Source organism: Bufo bufo, chromosome 11, assembly GCF_905171765.1.
Source record: "Bufo bufo chromosome 11, aBufBuf1.1, whole genome shotgun sequence".
NCBI lineage: Eukaryota > Metazoa > Chordata > Amphibia > Anura > Bufonidae > Bufo > Bufo bufo.
Genome location: NC_053399.1, coordinates 38,180,383 through 38,202,828, shown reverse-complemented (window position 1 = coordinate 38,202,828; position 22,446 = coordinate 38,180,383). Strand labels below are relative to the sequence as shown.

The following is a 22,446-nucleotide window of genomic DNA, read 5'->3' as shown; positions in this document are numbered from 1 at the left end:
GTGAACTGCGCAGGTGGGGGCTTATCAACCAAACTACCCAGGGGGTGGAATATGAAGTCTAGAGGTCCATCCACTGGATTGCGCAGGCAATGTATTATCACCAAACAACCCTGGATGGTGGATTTGGAAGTGCCAAAGGTCCTCCACTGGATTACGCAGGTGGAGAATTATCAACCAAACGACCCGGAAGGGTGGATAGAAGTCCTTTATTGAAATGCATAGGTGGAGGATTATCAACCAAACTACCCAGGGGGTGGAATGGGAAGTCTAGAGGTCCTCAATTGGATTGTGCAGGCGGTGCATTATCAACCAAACGACCCCGGAGGGTGGATTGGGAACTCCAGAGGTCCTCGACTGGATTGCACCGGTGGAAAATAATCAACCAAGCTACCCCGGAGGGTTGGTTGGGAACTGTCAGAGGTCCTCCACTGGATTACGCAGGTGGAGGATTATCAACCAAACGGCCCCAGAGGGCGGAGTGGGGGTTCTACAGGTGTCCTTCACTGTATTGCGCAGGCGGGGATCCTCCTCATCATTCTCCTTGATAGCCAGCCACACCTCTCCCACCGCGGAGAGCGGATTGGGAAACTATGAAAGGCCATCACGTGATCCGGAATGGGGCACAGTCCCATCAGGGTGCCGCACAGTCAGAGTGGATTGTGACTGAGGGGAGTAGTTCCCGTATGGATGTAAACGTTTGTTTTTATTTCTCCCCTTTTTTTTTTTTAACTGGTATGCCTAGCCTCAAGTGATAAGAGGCAGGAAGGGGTTAACTGTGCAATATGATCGCCCTCTGTACTGAAAGCCAGCCGGAGCGGTGCGCGTCATACACCTTCCGGCCGGAGGAGCTGCCCTACGGCCGGAATGACACAGGGGAGGAAGAACCTGTAGGCCCCATTTGAAGCCGGAGCCTAAAGTTTTTCGGCGCCCGGAAACCGGGATGTTCACCCTGCGGTCGGGAACTCGTTTGTGCTCCCATGTAGAGTAAGTGCCTCGCGGCGCGAGACTCCCGCAAGGGCTCAGGCGTCCGCGATAGGTAAACGGCATTAACCCTTTCGGAGCGGCGCGCTTGGCGCCCGCTCCCGAAAGGGGAGGAATCTGGTGGACACTGCAGTGGGAGTCGCCCTGCGCTCCAGTCTTTCGCTGGAGGTGCCCGGGGAGAAGATACATTAACCCTCTGAGCCGGACAGCCGTCGGCCTAGAGGGGAAGTGAGAGAGAGGGTCCGCGTGTCTTGGTGGCGCATGGTGCCCGCCGGATTAACCCCTTCTCTACTTAGGGGTCTAGTCCCTAGCTAAATAAAGTCCCCTGGCCATTAACCCTTGAGAGATGGAGGGAGGGACGGAGAAGAGGGCTTTATACTTACCTAATCCCGTGTACTCACCTAATCTTCATCCTCTTCTCTTCACCCTCCCTAAGTGGGCCTATAAGGTCACCTTCTCCAGCAGGGTCACCTCAGCAGCTGGCATCGGAGTGGCAGGAGTCTGGTATGGCGGGAGGGTCTTCTCTTTGCGGACCTAGGTGACCCTTTGGCTGGCGGGAGCAGGGGAGCGAGGCTGCCCTGGTCCACCTTGTATTCTTGTGGGGGGAGGAGGCAGCGTGGCGAAACCAACGCTGGCGTGCTCCCCCCAGGAGAACAGGGAGATGAGGCGACCACTGTCTCCCACCTAAAAGAAAAGAAAAAAATAAACCAAAATAAAAAGTCTTCAGGAGATCCCTGCAGAGCAGGGAGGTCTTGCCTCCTATTGACACTAGAAAAAACTGAAGCTCTCTCCCCAGGCTGGAGGGGGTATAGCTGCCAGGGGAGGAGCTAACAGCTTTTACTAGTGTCAACGCTTCCTAGAGGACATAGCTATACCCACGGTTCCTGTGTCCCCCAATGAATATGGGCGAGAAAGAAAAACTGTGTTTTAATCTGGTGCACCACAGTTATTTGTCTATGCTAATAGTTTAACAGATAGGTCGCAGGTGACAGATTCTCTTTAATTGTTATGACCATTTAATATACAGTGATGTGGTCTATCTTTATTGTGTAGTTAGTTATTCATTTAGTCCTTTTTCATTAATTTGTGAGAAAGTTGAGCGACTACCGTATAGTCACTGTTACTGCTTCCATCAGGGTTGTCACTAGGTTTATTATCCTCCTGAATGACAATTCAGCTTAGTTATGCAGCACTACAGTATCTTATCCCTGTCTTTGTATATGTGCTGTTCTGGAGTCTGGAAAGTTTAGGCGAAAACTACAGTACTACGGTTCTTGTAATGGCAGCCATTAATAATGAAATAAATATTTTAACAACTTTACTAAAGACTTAAAGGGGTCATCCCATGACTAATGTAAAAAATGAAAATCAGACATCATTTAGTACATGACAATCTCTTTCTAACAAAGCTAGAGCCAGCCGTGTACCTTACATGGGTCCAGAGATCTCCCCATTAATTGTTCTGCTAGATTTATATCAAGCTGACAACTCAGGGGGCGTGTCTTTTCTGCTGCAGCCCAGGGGGCGTGTCTCAGCTCTCCCTATCGCAGCCCAGGGGGCGTGTCTCGGCTCTCCCTATCGCAGCTCAGGGGCCGTGTCTCAGCTCTCCCTATCACAGCTCAGGGGGCGTGTCCATGCTCTCCCTATCACAGCTCAGGAGGATGAAACGGAGCATGTCTGGCTATCTCTGTGAGCTGGACAAAGAAATAAGAAAAAAAACAGCAGGTGGCGCTATACAGACATTTCTCGTGCATGGCATTGGGGGACACAGCACCATGGGGACACAGCACCATGGGTATATGTCCAACTACCACTAGGAGGCGACACTAGACATAAAAAAGTGTTGGCTCCTCCCCGTTGGGCTATACCCTCTCCACAGACACTAGGCAGCCCAGTTTTGTTCTAGTGTCCATAGGAGGCAGACCTGACCTGCTTTTTTGTGCAGGTCATCCTGCTACTTTTTTATTTTATTTTTTCTTTAATCATTTTTTCTTTCTCTGCAGGTTTCGGCCTGCGGCAGGGGTGGCTCCATCGTGTTCCACTTTAGTTGCCCCCCTGCGGGCGCGTACTCAGGTACCTGGCAGCCACCCAGTCCCCAAATCTGCTTCCGCAGTGGAATTCCGGCAGTCCCACGGTTCCCGTGTTGAGTCCGCCGAGGGGGTGGTTACTGCTGCGCCTGAAGACGTCTGAGGGTGAGTATGTTAGATTAGGGATCCCACCCTCCTTCCCGGGCCTGGACGCGTTCCCCCCTCATGTTCCCTTCCCGGATACATGATACAGCTTTATTGCTGTGTGGGACAATGACTTGCCTCTGATAAGCTGCCTTGCCTCTGCTAGCTTGTGGGTTTTTTCTCTCAGCTGTATCCTGGCCCCTGAAGCCCCTGGCCTTCCGTTGTTTCTCTCCCTGGGGGTCTCTTCCTCAGCTCTCTCCCCCACCTGGCCCCCGTTCGTCGCGGCAATTCTGGGGCACTATCGCGGTCGCGGCCGTTCGCTCCCGGCCGCGCTCCATTACTTTAGTCCCCGGCTTTTCGGGCCTACTAGGCCGCAACTCCCCGCCCACTTTTTCTCTTCCCGGGCTTTCTCACGTCTCCTCCCCTCCGTGGGGGGAGCCTGGGAGGGGCCTCTTCTGCCTGCCAAGCCGGCCCCAGGTTCTCTGCTCTCTCTCTGAGAGGCGGTTCTTTCTCCGGCTGTCGGCTCCTTCTTTCTGCGGTCGCCGGCTCCTGCTATCTCCGGTCGCCATCTTCTGCGCTCGGTGCGCTGCACAACTCCTGGGGTCCGGTAGGCAGCCTCTGGCTGATTGCTCCACAGGCCCCTTCCCTCTCTCCCCTCTCTATTGCTGCATTCTCCTGCAGCCCTGCCACCTGAATGAGGTTTCCTGCCTACTATATAGCTGCTGCAGCACCTCTTGGGAAATGTTGTTTCCGGGGTTAGATGGTCAGCCCTGCTGCTCTATGGGGCCCTCCTCTCCCGGCCTCCGTATCGGATCGCCACGATTTTCGTGCGTCCGTTGTCTACGGAGGTTTCCACGTGGTAGGGCCCCCTCCCGCGCGAATGGGCTCCCTCCATGGCGATCCTTCAGTCCCTGGCGGATTCGCTAGAGCGCTACCTATAAATTGCGGTCTCCTTCCCCCCCTGTGCCACGCGCACGCTAAGATACAGGGTCCCGCAAAGAGTAGCCCATGGACCACCCTTGGGTGGTCTCAACTAGCTTCCACCCCTCCCCGGCATCTTCGGGTCCCCCAGGACAGGCCGGAGACTGGTGACGAAGCCTTCTGTCAGTTGCCTCTGGGGACACCTCTGCACCGATTCCCTCGGAACAGAGCATCAGGCGGTCTTCCACCATGCAGAATCCTCTGCGTGGTCAAGTCAAACGTGCATAGTGGTTCCTACCCTACCAGGTTTGGTGCCCCTCTAGTGGACTTTCAGATGGCGCCCTCCTGCACAGGTAATTACCGCACAGGTAAGGCAGCCGTCACCGTGCTTAGCAGCTGGGACACCTACGCGGTGTCTCTGGTATGTACGCCCTCGTAGGCTGTGCACGACAGACCTTCCTGGCCCCTATCCAGGGGCTATGTTCTAGGCAAGCTGATAGTTCAGGCAAACGCCACTTGTAGGGTTGGCTCCCCTTCTCGGCCTCTAAGGGTTCTTTTGTAGTGCCTGTACCAGAGAATACAGGCCGGCCTTTATGCCGTGGCGATTACATCTGTCTGTTTTCAGCTGCCTTGTTACTTTCATAGTTCCTGCTGACTGGTTAGGTGTCCCATGCGGCACTATTTCCCCCTACCGGGCGAGATACACAGGCCGCCTTCAATTGCTGTAGCAATTGCACCTGTCTGTTTCCAGCCACCTTGCTCCCTTCATGGGTAGAGTCCCTACACTATCTCCTGATGCTGTATCCAGTATCCCTGGCGGGCTCTATTGTTCCGTGCGGCACTATTTCTCCCTTTCCGGCGAGATATAGAGGCTACTCTGAATTGCTGTGCAATTGCCTCTGTTTGGTTCTAGTGGACACCAGGCTACCACCTTGTGCCCTTCATTTTTATTTAACCTCTCTATCTCCAGGAGCTGTAGCCGTTGCTTCTGTTTGGCCTTATGGTGCGAGATATTGAGGCCACTTTGTAGTGCCGTTGCCACTGCAACCTCATCTAGAGTGCACCAAACAGCCATCTTACTCCCTTCTTAGGTGAGTTTCTGCACCGTCTCTGATGCTGCAGCCGTTACACCTGTCGGGCTCTATGGTGTGCCATGCGGCCCTATTTCCCTCTATTTAGGTGAAATAGAGGGCATTCTTCAGTTGCCATTGCACTTACCTTGTTGTGGTGTGCACCTGTCATTCCTTGTGGTACCGTGTGGCCCTATTTTTCCCTTCCCGAGCGAAATATAAGTGCCATAGCTAACGTGGCAGCCGTTGCACTTCTCTGGTCCTAGGGTGCTCCATGTGGACCCATCGCTCTAATCTTAGACCTAGTACCTCGGCCATCTCCAGATGCTGTACCCATTGCACCGGTCTGGTCGTATCTCTACACTACACAGCCTCATTTCTACCTTACAGGTTGAGGACCTGTACCCTCCAAATGCGGTTGCATTCCTGGATGCTGTGGCTATGTTTCCACCCTCCTTAGTGTGCAACATGCAGCCACTTTACCTCGGTTTTCGGCGTGTATTTTTAGTGTCCCTGTCACCGTTCAACCCACGTGCTGGGCACTATGGTGCAATCTGTGGCCCATACGGTTTCTGTATTACTGGGTGCTTCCTTCCCCGGGCACTAATCTGTGCTGCGGATGTTGGTTACTTCCCTTTTCGGCATCCTGGTTCAGCTCTAATATGGTAGCCATATCTGGCAGGGGTGGGCCAGCCCAACCTCCTCCTTGTCGGTCTATTTCTACTTCTGGTGTACCCAGTACATGACTGATCTGTTCTGATCTGGTGGGTGGTCCACATACAACCACGCTCCCTACACCATGGCCTGGTGGTTGTTGGTTTTTGTGCTAAGGTTGCTATTGCCATCCTTATCAAATACTACTTTCGGCTGCACTCCGCGTTCCACATATTATAAAGGAGTATCCGCGTTTCCTATTACAGGGCGGACCATTCCTCGTGGAGTACAGTGATCTCCACTGGATCTTCTCCTTGTTGGGATACGTAGCTTGCTGAGCTCCGGCCGCTGCGGTAGTTTTTCGGCCATCACTTGATGTCCTCCGCCACACGGAATCCTCCTGGGGTCAGCGACATTTCCTCGCTGGACGTCCTCCCTGATGAGTCAGGGACAGAACCACTGAGCGTCACACACCTGCCTGGTAGGTGAATTTTCTGCTGATTGCTCTGACATAGGACAGGGTTCCGTAGTTCCTTCTGGGTCCGGGTGTTCCCTTATTTCTATGCTTAGTTGTACTATCTAACAGAGGGCAGTCCTTTGGGACCTTACTATTGTCCTCGCCCATCCGGTACTCTCTCCCCCTGGGAGCCTTCTGTATGTCGGTCGCAGCTGGTTTCTACATTTCGTGTAGTCACTCCCGCTTCTTTTATAGCGACTTCACCATTCCTTATGCATATGGGCGTCTGTTTTAGTGGTACAACCCAAGCCGCTGTATTTGCCCTCCCCGGGACAATGTATGCTGATTGCTAGCCACTATTCTTTGAATGGCTAGTTGTCCATGGCCAATTCCTTCCCATAGGGTGGTTCTTTTCATTTTTTCTTGGATATTCTGGTTTTTGTTGTCCTCTGGTGGTTCAGTTCCTGGTTCCTTGTGAGCCCATTGCGGGTACTCCTTTCTGGAGTCCCTGTCACCGTTCATTTGATCACTCAGATTCTGTAGGATTATCGTTGTTTGGGAAGGGACCTGGGTTGATTGTTCCCCTTGCGGGTTCCAATAGCCTTTTGGACCTCATGGGATTCATGTCTGTCTTCCCATCCTCCCACTTCAAGTACCTGGTGTTGAGTGGTTTAGTGCTACGGTTTGCATTTCCACCTTATGGTATCCTTCGGGAGGGACCCCTCCTGTTTGTAGAGCCTTCCTCCTTAGACTTTTGGGAGTACTCTCCTTCTCCTCCCATGTCTCTCAGTCCAGTGTATCCCTGCTGAGATTTCCTTGCCCTGCACCTCCCTGATACTTCATTTGGCCGGAGTTTCTCCGGTCTTGCGCTTCTCAGCGATTATTTTATTTTCAGGGGCTCGTTCCTCGTCTCCTGGTTTTGGGATGCAGGTCTTCTCTTATTTTTTTCTTTTTACTTGGCCTTTACTTCCTAACCCCTCCCTTTCCAAGGGTTGGCGGTTTTCCTTAGCGCCTTTGGGAGTTTTCTCTTTCCAATAGGACGTTTATCTTCATCACCTGCTTCGCGGTGGGGGGGGGGGGGGGGTCCTGCTCCCTTCATATGTGAGCCTTGCTATGGCTTCCCTCTCCCCAGTGTGCCCCTGCTGAGATTTCCTGGGCTTGCATCTGGTTCCCTTCTTCCCTGATAATGAGTTTCGCCAGAGTTTCTCCGGTCTTGCGCTTCTCAGCGATATTTTGTTTTCAGAGGCTCGTTCCTCGTCTCCTGGTTGGGGATGCAGGTCTTGTCTTTTCTCTTTTCCTGGTTTTTACCTACAACCCCCTCCCCTTCCAGGGGTTGGCGGTTTCCCTTAGCGCCTTTAGGATCTTTTCCTTTCAATAGGGCGCTTAACTTTTTCACCTGCTTTGCGGTGAGAGGAGACCTGCTCCACTCACATGTGAGCCTTGCTATAGCTTCACTCTCTCGTTTGGCCTTCAGTGATTCCAATTTCCCTTGCTCCCCTGGCCCTTCAGGGGTTGACCTCAGGGTGTTTGTGCTTTCGACTGAGACAATTGGGATGTTGGGTAGATCCGATACGCGATGCTGTCCTACTTTCCCTCCAGCCTTCGGCTGAGCTGGGTGTTCCTTTGCCTTCTTCTTGCATTTGGGACCTTCTCCCAGGCATTTGTCCTGGGGTGCTGGCAGTCGTCACTGTGGCCTCCTTGGAGTTTCTCCCTTGTTATGAGGCTTCCTGCCTATTCCGTGCTTTTCTCCTGTTGGGTCACATGGTTCTCCCGCACCTGTATGCCCACAGGTGGCATGGTTGTTCTTCCCACCCTCGGGGACTGCTTTGGGACGTCCCATGGTGCTGTGTCCCCCAATGCCATGCACGAGAAAATTGGATTTTTTGTACTCACCGTAAAATCCTTTTCTCGTAGTAGGCATTGGGGGACACAGATCCCTCCCTATGTTGTTTTACTTCAGCTTCTCCGGGCTGGTCTCTTGATCTTTCCCGGTACGGGAGTTGTTGGTTCCTTGCCTTTCTTCTCTCTCCTACTGCTTTTGGTACAAACTGAGCTGCCTAGTGTCTGTGGAGAGGGTATAGCCCAACGGGGAGGAGCCAACACTTTTTTATGTCTAGTGTCGCCTCCTAGTGGTAGTTGGACATATACCCATGGTGCTGTGTCCCCATGGTGCTGTGTCCCCCAATGCCTACTACGAGAAAAGGATTTTACGGTGAGTACAAAAAATCCAATTTTTATTGAATAACTCAGCTAATCTATATTTTTAATTACAAAAGTATTCAGATCCAGGTGTTGGTTTGAAAACTGTAGAATATTTTTCTTGAGACAACCCCTTTAATTATTTTTACTATTTATTTAGTTTAAGTGGTCTGGTCCAGGAAGCAAAGATATGTTGGTTTCTCGTACTTGAAAGCTTCTTACAGCGTTCTTGTTTCTGATATCACAGGCAGACATGAGAATACATTCACATCAATCATATATACATATAAGGCAACCATGATCTTTGCTTCCTGGATCCTTATATGACTTGATAGCCAGTATGATGTTAAATCCAGACAAACATACCTTTTAAATGTTGTTTAGCTTTATATTCTATATTTCTAATCTTCTCTCCAGAGAAGTCTTCAAGACCTACAATGTGGCCATGGATTACATCACTCTTGCCTTGATGATCTGGAATTTTGGAGTAGTGGGTATGATTTGCATTCACTGGAAGGGACCTCTGCTCCTACAGCAGGCCTATCTCATCATGATCAGCGCATTGATGGCTTTGGTGTTTATCAAGTACCTTCCAGAATGGACGGCCTGGCTTATTCTTGCAGTTATATCAGTTTATGGTGAGTGTGTATACATACTAAACCACATGAAGAAATACGAGATTAATTTGTTTCTAGTAAAATGATCAAAATTCAGTTAGTTGTAATAAAATCTCTTTGTAGCTTAGTATCTGTGATTTTTATAAAAATCTGATTTTGTTCTCCTGTTTTAGATCTCGTAGCTGTTTTGTGTCCAAAGGGCCCCCTCCGTATGCTAGTGGAGACTGCTCAGGAGAGAAATGAAACCCTCTTCCCCGCCTTAATCTACTCTTGTACGTATGCTGTATTCAAGGGGATTACACTGGGCATTTGCTATGGTCTTAAAGAAAAAAAAAAAAGAGTTAAATCCTTTCAAGCCTTGAAGAGGAATCATTTTGCGGTCATCTTTTATGTTAGAGAACAATTACAGCTGCATCTTTCTTTACTAATAATCACGCTTCCATTCATCTTGCCATGTTATTTATTTTTCCTTCTCCATCTCCTTACAATACTATGTACTGGAAATCTGGATTACAGACCAAATGACTGCCGTTAATGAAATGCCTGCCATCAGGTTGTTTTGGAAATCCAGCATCTTGTATCCCAAAATAATTTTAAATATATATATATATATATATATATATATATATATATATATAATTTTTATTTTATTTTCATTTTATTTTTTATTTTATTTATGTATTTTTTGCTTTGTATGTTCATGGTCTGACTTGCAGCTCTACTGTGAGTTAAGAAGTCAGGTCCTATGAATTTGTGAGCAAAGTAGGCTGTTTTTTTTTATTTTATCAGCTTGGGTATACATTAATGTTGATCTGCTTAAACAAATCAGAAAAAAACCTAACCTACCGGTAATATATCTTTGCTTTTTATGTTGTCTTCAGCTACAATGATCTGGCTAGTGAAGATGGCAGATGGAGATCCTGGATTTACACACAGTGGGTCAAATAAGCCATCATACAACTCACAAGGTAATGTAGTCTTCATGCTTGTGATGGGATTTATAGTATACAGTATGTGTTGTCTCTGCACGAAGATGACAAGGACTTCTCTGCTTTGTATACACAAGTTCAGTTGAACACAACAATCTCCACATTGTGGTAGAATCTTGTGGTGCAAATGGAGACCAAAATACAAAAAAAAGCAGTTTCTTCTCTTACATACCTGTCAGATACACTCCTTAGTGATGGGACATTCTAAGAATTATTGCAATTGAATTTTAGTTCTCTCCTTTAAAAGGAATTGCCCCGTGGTCACATTCTGGAGTGTACATCATTTATTGAAAGCATGTCATAAAAAAAATGCAGAGACTTCTTACTGTACTGAAGTATTGTCTAAAGATTTCCAAACATATTCGCAAAGATGAATACTATTTCCATGTGGACATTGGTTTCCAGAGCTCCAAATATTAGTGTATATAATAATAATCTTATATAGCACCAACCTATTCTGTGTGTTATCCATTACTGTCCAATAGTAAATGCAGTGCAACGATCATTGCTTTTATTGATCTATACTAGTAATTGTATAATCTTGTGTTCTCACGATGGGGCAAAGTATATGGGGTTGATTGAAGAAAATATCTAACATGGACCATCTAAATAGCTGAAACACGACATGAACTATGCTTTCTCAGCATAATCCCACATATATGAAAGACATAAAATGACAACTGTATACACACAAAAAATGCTCGCGCTACAGCATTCATGTTAAGGAGGCAGAAGGCCAGATTCCATTGATAGAGGCCTAGCACCTACACGGGCTACACTTTAGTTGTACATGCTATATGTCTCAGTTTCTGCATTTGACTAGGTTTTGTAGGCTCTGTTTATAGCAGTTTCTTTTTTTTATCCATGTATCTTTCAAAGTGCCAGTAGAGTCAGGTGTGAACGCTGCTTCACCAGATAATGGAGGGTTCAATGCTGACTGGGAAGAAGAAAGGGATGCCAGAATTGGCCCAATTGGCTCTACTGCTGAGTCACGAGCAGTTGTGCAAGCTCTGCCTAGTAATGCACCTCCAATTGAAGACCCTGAAGAACGTAAGTATTTACTTTGTACTATCCATGAGAAATTAAGACTACCTAAGTCGTTGTGTAATGCTACATACTAAATTTTATTCTTGTGGCTGGTTCAGGTAGTGTAGGGTGTTTCTGCATTGGTTGGGATACCACAATTTCAGAGCTTAGTGGGTGTTCCCTGTAAAGCAGGCTCTTTTCCTCTCTTCCCCTTCCTTCTCCCCTCGGTTTAAAGGGTAACTGTCATATTTTTATTTTATTTGCTAGTTTATTAGAGCTAGGCATGTATACCTGAGTTGGTCTGTCAATGATTGTCAAAAGATCTGTAATTACCTTATAATAACAGCTTTCATTAATGTCTCCTGTCCCTTTCCACTGCTCCCTTAAAAGACAGTTGCTACAGCTCGTCTGTCTCCGGTTAGGAAGACGGAGGGGCGGTCCTTCACACTGCATGCCCGCATTAGGCTTCAGAGTGCGGAGGCGTGTCTCTCAGTAATCCAATCTGATTGGCTGGCAGGGAGCTGCTGGCTACAGCAAGTGTGTATGGGAAGTGAGGGAAAGCAGTTTTGGCCTCAGAGAACTGGCAGAGGAGCCATCTTGAGAAGGTACTCATATTGTAAATGTTTAAACAGCCATAACTAAGGGAAAAACTCAAGGAAGACAGTGGTAAGTGAAGAAACTAAAGATTGCTTTATGCATAATGCTGCTGCAGCAGTAACATATGCAAAAAAAATTTTTTTTTATGAAAACATGACAGTTACCCTTTAGGGGTTTTACAGGATTTTTATACTGATGAACTATCCTCAGCCTAGTAAAACCAGAGAAAAGGCTGCAGCGCTCTCCTGTCTTCTCTGACAGCTGTTTTTGATTAAAGAACAGCTTAACCCCTTCCATACCTGCAGAGTACATGTACTGCGTAGCCGGCAGGGAGTTCCGGAACTGCGCTGTACATGTACAGTGCACTAATTGAGTGGCACAGGAGCTGTGCTTGCCCCTGTGGTAACCACTAGCATTGGTGAAAACTCTGATGCCAGCAGTTTAAAGGGGTTTTCCTAGATTTTAATACTAATGACCTATCCTGATTAGCGTTGCACTGGGTATCGAATTATCGATACCTAAATGATACTTTTGTACTGGTATCGATTCTCAGCGTGCGCCTTGTTCTCACAGCAGCACAGGGGAGAAGGAGGCAGTCTCTCCCTTCCCCTGTGCTGCTGCTGCCACCAATTAGGAGAGAGAGGGGCGGAGGAGGGGAAGGGCTGTGGCCACTGCGCCACCAATGAAGATAAGTAAGAGGCTGGTGCCGGCAGCAGAATCACATTGCAGCGCCTTGTCATAGAGGTAGGGTGCCGGCTATCAGCGGCAGTTAACCCCTCAGGTGCCGCACCTGAGGGGTTAACTGCCGCTAATCGCAGCTCCCTGTCAAAGAGTGATCAGTCATGTATGTGGGAGGAGTTAGGGGAACACGGGCTCCGTGTAGGACTGTGCTGGTGGAGAATGCAGAGGTACTTTATGTATGGAAGGTGTGTTTAAAGCAGGGCTATGGAGGTGTAACCAGTCTATTGTACAGTTTTCTGTGTGTAATGTGCACACAGTAGTTCTATCTGTGTAATGGACATGTTGCAAGAGCTGTGTGCGCAATGTGTGTATAGTAAACTATCTGTGTAATGGGCATGAGGTAGAGCTGTGTATGTAAATTGTATATAGTAGGTGGGTGCCATGTATGGCAGCGTCGGGTGGGTGCCGTGTATGGCAGCAGTGGTCTTATGTTTAGTGGATGATGTTGAATAAATGTAAAATTGTCAACATTTATTTCTGCATGGGAGACTAGCAATGGTTTCCCTGAAGAAATATCGGCCTTAAAACGTTATGTGGGCCTATGCATTATATATGTGAATTACTGCAAAGTTCATACTCCTCCGCGACTAAAAATACTCCTCAAAATTGTTAAGAGGAGTATTTTTTTACTCTTCTGGAAAAAAATTGTGCGACCTCTGGTCCCCTCCCCTCCTCATTGGTGGCAGTGGCAGCTTCCGATCGGAGCCCAAGCAGTGAAGTCGTGGGGCTCCGATCGGTTACCATGGCAGCCAGGACGCTGCTGAAGCCTTCCATGGTAAGCTGTGTAAAGTCCTGTTTACCCTGATAGAGCTTTATTAGGGGGAATAGGGATTAGGGATTAAAAGATCCCAGGTTCAATTCCCTAAGGGAGGAAATGGTTACTAAATAAAAAGTAAAAAAAAAAGCATGGCAGAAGAGGAGCCTGGGAACTGATGGATATGAATTCCATGTCTGCAGATGTTTTATTTGTACTCCTGATAAGGTGAATTTCTTTTTTCCCCCTTGAACCAGAGAGTTCATTAAACCAGATTTATCTTAATTTACTTGTATTTTAAGCATTTTTTAATAAAGATTTAATGAAATTGACCATTAATTTCTGTATAAGTATTAAATTGATGTATTAGAATCCACCCTACATACATTCTCAGTTCTGCAATGCAACATTGTGACTTTGCACAGTATGCGATGTGGAAGTTGTTGATATTAAAAAAATATATAAATAGTATAATGTAAAGTGTGTAATATTGCTGGGTAAAGGACTGGGGAACCTATGTATAGTGATAGTTTTAAGTCTGCTATCCCACACCCAACTGTGCTATGAAGCAAGTTTGTCTAATATGATTAGGCGTGTGAAGTCCTATTTTTATCACAGTTTTTCCCTATAGGCAATGTAATGAGATTCCTTATGTGCTGTTACATAGCCCCCAGCACACTTCTCAGGAATGTGCAGAAGGTCTGAGCAAACACCGCATAGCCGCTCTATGAGCAGCACAGTCACATATATATTCCATCTTGCTGTGCAGGTGTCCTGGGTAGCCAGCAGGGAGTTCCGGTTGAGCGCAGGAGCTGTGCTTGCCCCTGTGGTAACCACTGGCATTGATGTAAACTGTCGGCAGTTTAAAGGGATTTAAATACTTATGACCTATCCTCTGGATTAGACTTGAGAGAATCGACCTTTAGATCATACTTTCGAAGTTGATTCGTTCAAATACTTCCATTTTAATGCTGTTTCCATACAGCATTAGAATATTGGCTCCGCGGAGCCAAAGTTCTTCTCAACCTGAAGTCTCTCGCGACTTCGGGTGCAACGAACTTTGGCTCCACGGACCCAATGCTTTTTAATGCTGTACAGAAACAGCATTAAAGTCGAAGTATTTGAACAGCCATTTTTTTTGTCACCTTGCCTCCCAAAAATATCAAGCAATCAACTAAGTTGCATGTACCCTACAATGATACTAATGTAAAACGTCACCTCATCCTGCAAAAAAGGGAGCTCTTGTACAAGACCATCACCAGAAAAAAAAAATCTAAAATGATTATATTGTGTAAAACCGAAAAAGAAAACAGACATATTAGGAATCACTTGTCACGCTCGTGTGTGGGAGGTAAACACCACAGCGAGCATAGGAGGGAAAGGGGATACCGGAATAGGGCCTGGAAACTAGGGTGGGAAGATGGACACCTCTTAGAGAAAACCCTAACTCCAGTCCTGACAAATTACCAGTAGGAACAGGCCCCAAAGGTAGGCAAGTTCATACATGGGATACCTAGAATCCTATCTCAACTATAGGACCCCGGAACTAATGTCAGGACTGAGTCTACCTGTTCCTCCAAAGGGAAGGACGAACAGGAGTCTCCCTCAGGCCTAATGACAAACGACAGGGAAAGGCAACACACATTATTTATATATATAGATATAGAGAGAGAGAGAGAAACGCTTATCTTCAATGAGGTTTTGGTAGCACCAGGAAGTCCAACAGAAGCTATAAACCGCAAAGCATAGTGGGAGAAACAGCAATAAATAGAGAAGGTAAAATTACCACAATAGCCACACCTGGGGAAAGAAGGTGTGGCAAGCACCAGAAACAACACAGACGTCATTTTATCCAAAAGGAAAATATGTCAGATCAAACCACGCGTTGCCAGTCTCACAGATCTCCTGCCACCTGTTGCGGGAATGTCCGTATGTGTCGGTACGTCCGTGACATCACTGCATCCGTAACGACCTGACTGGGCACAGCATATTGGGCACTGAAATGCGATCTGTGGAAAAACTAAATTTTCATTTTGCACGTTCCACTGCACTTTAGTTTCTGTAAATTACTTAAATTTATGAGCTGAGTTTTCTGAAATGGGGTCACTTCTCAGTGATTCCATTTATTGTTTTACCCGAGAGCCTCTACAGTTGTCAGCACAGGCTTCATAAATCATCATATTGTGCCACATAGTGCTCTTTCTCTTCTGAACCCTGCAGTGTGCCCAAACATCAGTTTATGACCACATAGGGGGTATTGTCGTTCTTAAGAAACATTGGGTTGCTTTTTCTCCTATTAGCACTAAACTACATATAATTGAAATGTCATTTTTCATTTCATGTCTTATCCTTAAAACATTTTGTGAAACACCTGTGGGGGGAAGCCAATCTCTGCACCTTTAAGTGCATGCCTTTAAGTACTTAGTTTCCAAAATGGGGTAACTTTATGGTGTTTAACACAGTACTTGTACCTCTGGGGCTCTGCAAATGTGACATGGCACCTGAGACCCATCCCAGCAAAATCTGCCCTTCAAAAATCAAAGAATGCTCCTTCCCTTCTGAATCCTTCCATGTGCCCATGCAGCAGTTTACAACCACGTATTCAGGATAACAAATTGTGGGGAGCTTTTTCTCCTGTTTCGTACCTTGTAAAAAAAAAAAAAAAAAAAAAGTGGGGCTAAAGCAATTTTGTATTAAAGAAAATTGAATTTTTCTTTTTTACAGACAAGTTTCTCAATTCTATAAAACATATGTTAGTTCAAAATTATTTGTGGGGTGTAGTTTTCAAAATACGGTCACATTTGAGATGTTTCTACTGTAAGGGTTCCACAGATTCTCTTCAAATGGGACAAGGCACTTAAAAACCATTCCAGCAAGATCTCCAAAAACCATGTGGGCGCTGCTTTACTTTTGAACCCTGCCGTGTGCCCATATAGCAGTGTTCCACCACATATGGGATCTTTCTGTTAATTGCAGAATGAGAGTAAACAATAATTTGTTTGTTGTGTTGTGTTTTTTTTTTTTTTTTTTTTTACTATTTCACGTTCATTTAGTATTGAAGGGGCTGTCCGCTTTATTTATATTGATGACCTATCCTCAGGACACCCAGCACCCCCATTGATCAGCTGTTTTGAAGAGAAGGCCACACTCCTGCGAGCACTGCCTTCTCTTCATTGTTTACCTGCTCGCCGACGCAACCACAGTGGTGAGCAGTGTAATTATACATAAGCCGTCCCATTCACTTCAAAGGGACGGCTCATTCCTATACAGTGACCATATAAAGAGAAATTCATATTTTGTTCTGAGTTTTTGCAGGGAGTTGCATGTGCAAGCTCTATGACCTACTACATGGTTCATGTGAGTTTGAGAGTGGGCCAGTTAGGCTCTTCCATCTCTGCCTTTTACTATGAAATGGCAGACGGTGGAGCACAGTGACCCTTTTATACCATTAAAGACGGTCTTCCTGCAGCTCTGTGTGCACCCTTCCTATTCACTCACCACAAGAGTGTTCGAAAGAACCCCACAGATTTCCACCCTCTGCCTATGCTTTAGCGCAGTAAGCTATTGATCTTGCATTGGATAGGACATGTCTGGAAGAATCCTTTTTTTTTCCTAACCAGAAGAGGTCCGCTGCTAATAGTAAATAAGATTCTGCTGCAAATAACTGCACATTGAATTAGTGGTTATTCTCCAGATATTACTGACGTCAGATCACTTGGAGGTTTGAGGCACTGAAGTGCTGACAACTGGTGACTACCAAAGTGTTCACCTGAAGGATTAATAGGTTAATAATGTGGTCACACAAACTTTGGATGTGGGATCGTCGTGGTTGTGAGTTCTGAGGGGAGGATGCACAAGATCACTACACTTGTGAATTCTTCCAGTAGGTGAAGTTTTCAGAGACTGGAAAGTGAGACAAGCGGCAGGGACAGAGTGAGATGCTTATGGTGGTAACCACACGATGCTATAATCCCTTCTCCAAATTTGTGTATGTTGATGTTGCTAAAGTATATTAGGGAATTATAATGCTATTCACTAAAATGAAAAAAAACGCAGCATGATCGTATAAATTGAAGTTTAATTTCCTAACAGATGAGTTGTCTTAGCGTGCTTGGACTAAGGACATCTTACGTTTTCTTGCACACTTGAGTTGTGGACACATAGGGCCCTTCTACACAGGCCGACAGAGCAATTGTCTGCTGACAAACCGGGACTTTTTCGTTTGATCATTTGTCGGGTGAATGGCAGCACGTTTGCTCTGGCCAATTTTTGTGAACGAGCGGCCGTACGTGTAAAGGGGTCTTAAATGGGTAGTCTCACTTCAGCAAATGGCATTTATCATGTAGTGAAAGTTGATACAAGGCACTTGTTAATGTATTGTGATTGTCCATATTGCCTCCTTTGCTGGCTAGACTCATTTTTCCATCATATTATACACGTCTCGTTTCCATGGTTACAACCACCCTAAAATCCAGGATTGTTGGCCGGGCTTGCACACTATAGGAAAATGTGCTTCCTTTGTGTGTTCCTATGGTGCTGGCCACCAGAGGGGCCAGTGCTTTTTTTCTATAGTGTGCAAGCATGGCCACCGATGCTGGATTGCAGGGTGGTCATAACCATGGAAGTGAAAAGTATATAATGTGATGGAAAAATGAGTCTAGCCACCAAATGAAGCAATATGAATAATAATAATAATACATTAGTAAATGCCTTTCTCTACTTGATACATGCCACTTGCTGAAGTGAGAAAACTTTAAATGTACAAAAATAAAAACTAGAAACATTACATTCTGTTTTGTCCCGTAGTACAAAAAAATAACTGTCCTGTATGTTTTTCAGCTGACATCCATTTTATGTTCCCCTAATGGCGCTTGAGGTCCTGTCAATCTTAATGTAAAGAAGGTGAGGGGATTGAAGGACCTCTACTTTCTGTCAGATTTGTACGTGACAGTTTTTTTTATTATTATTTTTTTTTTTTTCAGAAGTCCTCAGATTGACCAGTTGTAATTTTTGTACTTCCTCTTAATTTCTAGGTTTATTACCTGTTTTTAAAAGCTCAAAATATAAAATGCTTTGGTCCTCCCTTGGTGATTGTAGGATCATATTGCAGGATCAGTTTGAGGACAAAAAATATCAGTTGAAGCTGAAGATATGTGGAGCATATCTGCAGCTGATATTTCTGTCCTCAATCTGATCCTGCAGTACATGTGACCAAGGTCCAGGAGGACTGAAGCGTCCGATATTTTTAATTAGTGTCACTACCATTTACCCATTTCATGGTTATGATCTCGCCATAAATTCTTCTTGCATCTGATCTGCTTTGGAGAGTCATAGATTTCTCCCAATTTTCTGTTACTACTGCAGATCTAGAGATCCTTCCAACAGACCACTAGCGTTTTATTGTTGTAGTGTCGAGCTTAGCATTCATAGTGCCCCTTTAAATGAAGACAAGAATGCCAACTCCTTATCCCAACTATAAGAATCCATGGAGTCTGAAATACTGTGTTTTAGCTGCGACTCGTGACCTTCAGTTGCACTTGGCTTTGTGCTCTACCCTTACAGCGACATCTGTTTAGAGCTGACAGTCTTTGTGCAATTCCTGTAGTATCCGATGTGAACGTGCAGCTGCAGATGTAAAATGTTGTCTTAGAAAGTATAGAGCAAATACGACAAGATGAACATTTTTTTGCTTCTCTCCTTTTTTTATTAGAATGGTTATTTCAAACTGTTGATTAAATTGCAGTTTTGATCTAGATATATTTTTTTATTTATCTTACAGGGGGTGTGAAACTTGGACTTGGAGACTTCATCTTCTACAGTGTCCTTGTAGGAAAAGCTTCAGCCACAGCCAGTGGGGACTGGAATACGACCCTGGCATGTTTTGTTGCCATACTGATTGTGAGTAAAAATGCACAATTCCTTTTTTGTTGTTTCTTTTGTTGTGTTTTTATTTTATTTTAATAAACACATCCACCCTTGCTGATTCTCATTCAAGCCGATGTGTAATAATTCCCATCTCAGGTTGGTCCTGTCCCTTTTTTTTTATTAATAGTTCTAATTTGTGCAAAGCACTCATTTATCGGGGTTTGCAAACAAGAAGGGAGAACCACTGTGCTTTTTGGGGAGAAAAATACTTCGTCAACCTTCTTCATGGTGGGATATGATCATGAGAACCAACCCCAGGAGAGGGAACCTACCGTATTATTACTATGAGGCATATTCTGCTCTGCATGCCCTCGGTTTTTATATTTACTTTACTCCTCTATATAGCGCTGACGTATTTTGCAGCATTTTACAGACCTTCTCATCACACTCTGTTCCCAGTGGGTCTCGCAGTCTAAATTCTGTATGCCCTTGGGGTGTTGAAGGAAACCAGAATACCCAGAGGAAACCCACGTAAACACAGAGAGAACATACAAACTCCATGCAGATGTTGATTTGAACTTAGGACCCCAGCGGTGCAAGGCACCATTGTTAACCACTGAGCCACCATGGCCATTTATGTTTTCCTGTAAATACCTTTAGAGCTTAAAGGGAATGTGTCATTAGAACATGGCCTATTGTTTTTAAAGAACTTTTGGTAGTTATTTTTAATTTTCGATGTCACTAGAGTTAAACAAAAAACATAAACTCCTTCAGTTTTCGCACTGGCCACTAAGCCTAATAGGCGCCACTTCTTGGTCTGTACAGATCACTTTACTGCAGTTATCGGCTTAACTTTACAGCCTCATTATATTACCTCTGTATACAGACAACACAGGATCCACCATTCACAATAGGTGACATCACAGCTTATCGGCTCCCTCCTGACCTCTGCGCAGGTCACAGATCACTCCTAGAAAACTCTCGCACAGAAGTCAATGAGGTCCCCTCCTGACCATTGTGTCTATGGGACCTGCCGTAAAGCAATTTTTTAAATGCTCTCTAAATGCTGTTCAGGCAAGATGGCCGCCCCCATAATCATGTTCAGGAAATATATTTAAAAAAATCTGTCATCAGAAAATATGCACAGATTGGAAAAAAAGGAGATGTGTCGCCATCTGGATTTAACTGGCAGATAACATTTTTGGTGACACATTTCCTTTTAAGGGTGGGAATTGACTTTTTGGGCACACAATCTGGCCCTGGGATCTAAACTGATAGCGTAGCCTGTTTCAACTGATATTTGCACCTTGCTATATGGCCAATTCCTCCGTCCAACCATTCTGTAATGCTTTTTTCATGAATACTCCACCCCAAAGGCAGAACCCCGTTAAGTCTCAATATTTTATGGTGGGTGACAATGAAAGTTGGTTTATAACGCTGATTAATGATGCTGTTTTTACAGGGCCTGTGCCTTACCCTATTACTCCTTGCCATCTTCAAGAAGGCATTGCCTGCCCTTCCGATCTCCATTACATTTGGACTTGTTTTCTACTTTGCCACAGACAACTTGTTGCAGCCTTTTATGGATCAGTTGGCTTTCCATCAATTTTATATTTGAGCTCCAGACAGCTTATTTTTTCTGTTTCGGACGTTTGTTTCCGTCAGCGTGACTGTTCATGGATGCAAGCAAGGGAAGCATTTTGCTTTTCTGGTTGTTTATTTTCCCCAAGTCGAATGTTTTGAGTAGTTACTCCCTTTGTGCTGAGACAGCACCGAACCTGTGTACTGTTTGTATGGTTGTTTTTGGACCGTTTTCATCCAGTAATCAAACCTAAATCTAATATGACCAAAGGTTTTCAGAAGGATGGCATTTCTTTACCTGCAAAACAAAAAAAAAACATTTCAAGGAGTCTTTCGAGGCAACGCAAGAAACCCTTTCCCATGTAATATAGGCTGTTTCCAGAAAAGTGAGAAACTTCTTAAGTGACAAGATAAAAGGGAAGACCAAAGGATGGTAAAATGGTGTGAACACCGTTCCGAGGATTTTTAGTTTATTTCCTTCCACAAGTACAAAAGGTTGAAAGTGGTGGCTGAAGTTCCCACTGTGTGAATTGCAAATACTTTAATTTAAAGCAATACGCTCTAGAACAAATATGATCTTCCCGTAGTAAACTCTATTGGAGGACACCAAAACTTTAAGGTGAATGTCTGGCTCAATCATTTTTTTTTTATTTTTTTTTCATGCAAAGTCAACTGGGAGAAATGCTATCTTATACTGTCTGTGCTTATGTTATGACCCTTTTAGAAATATACCTCGTTTTACTGTACTTTCCTACAGGAGAGATGTCGCACTACAGCACAGCAAGGGGAAAAAAAATAAAAATGCATGATTTTGTTTTCTTTTGTATGCTATAAATGCAAGGTTTTTTTTGTTTTTTTTTTATAGTTTTTTGTTTGATTACACTGTTTATTGGTACATAGTCACTACTGAGAACCCTGGCAGAAGTTTAGCTGCAAGCTCTTTATGCAGCATGATGGCATCTGGGAAATGGGGATTGTAAAAGTAAAACCAGATCTTGGATCATCTCCTCCCGTTGCAGATGCTGTGGGAGCGGTTCTGATGCAGACTCAGGACAGTGATGCTTTACTCTCCAGCTTCTCAAAACTACTGTTTTGCCTTCGTGCTTTTCATCACTTTGACTGCGTTTTAAAGTGTGACACTGGAGAATATGAACGAAATTTTCAACAGTTTGTCTTGTACAGCCTTCAGTTTCACTGCATTTGCAGACTTTTCCTTCTCCTTCTCAGTGAATTCCGTTGGAGAGCTGCTATGATGACTCTATCTGCAGCCCTTATCTCTTCATGTCTGACAGCTCATAAACAGTTAAGCTAAACTCTTATCACACTGTTAGGAATTTAGCTTACATGAGCAATTGGAAAAATTGTTTAGCCCAAGATAAGTAGAATGCAAAAGTAACACAACATTTTTCCCAAAGGTGACCTTAGCCTTTAAAGGGGTTTTCCGACACTTTTTAATACTGACGACCCATCCTCTTGATAGGTTATCAGCATCTGATCGGTGGAGGTCAAAAACCTGGGGCCCCGCCGATCGCCTGTTTGAGAAGGCATCGGTGCTCGCAGTAGTGCTGCGTCATTCTCCAGCCTTTCCTAGGCCATGTGACATCATCTTCATAAGTCACATAGCCTATACACAGCTCAGTTCCATGGAAGTGAATGGGGCTGAGCTGTGATGCCAAGCACAGCCGCTATGTACGGTGCTGTGCTTGGTGAACACTGAGAAGGCCGCAGCGCTCGTAGGAGCTACGGTGCCTTCTCAAACAGCTGACCCAGAGGTTGGGTCATCAGTATTAAAGTCTCAGAAAACCCCTTTAAAAGGGGTTGTC

General features: G+C 45.2%; 1 protein-coding gene across 3 annotated transcripts in view; it reads left to right on the top strand.

The window, feature by feature from the left end:
- PSEN1 (presenilin 1) overlaps nucleotides 1-21,439 on the top strand; it is a 68,699-nt gene extending 47,260 nt beyond the window's left edge. For all 3 annotated transcript variants that reach the window (XM_040411629.1, XM_040411630.1, XM_040411631.1), the window contains 6 exons: nucleotides 8,871-9,091; nucleotides 9,244-9,342; nucleotides 9,952-10,038; nucleotides 10,939-11,109; nucleotides 18,957-19,075; nucleotides 20,505-21,439. In XM_040411629.1, the coding sequence (XP_040267563.1) occupies nucleotides 8,871-9,091; nucleotides 9,244-9,342; nucleotides 9,952-10,038; nucleotides 10,939-11,109; nucleotides 18,957-19,075; nucleotides 20,505-20,660 (853 nt within the window). In that variant the 3' untranslated portion in view covers nucleotides 20,661-21,439. The remainder of the gene's footprint in view (nucleotides 1-8,870; nucleotides 9,092-9,243; nucleotides 9,343-9,951; nucleotides 10,039-10,938; nucleotides 11,110-18,956; nucleotides 19,076-20,504) is intronic.
- The last annotated feature ends 1,007 nt before the right edge of the window (nucleotides 21,440-22,446 follow it).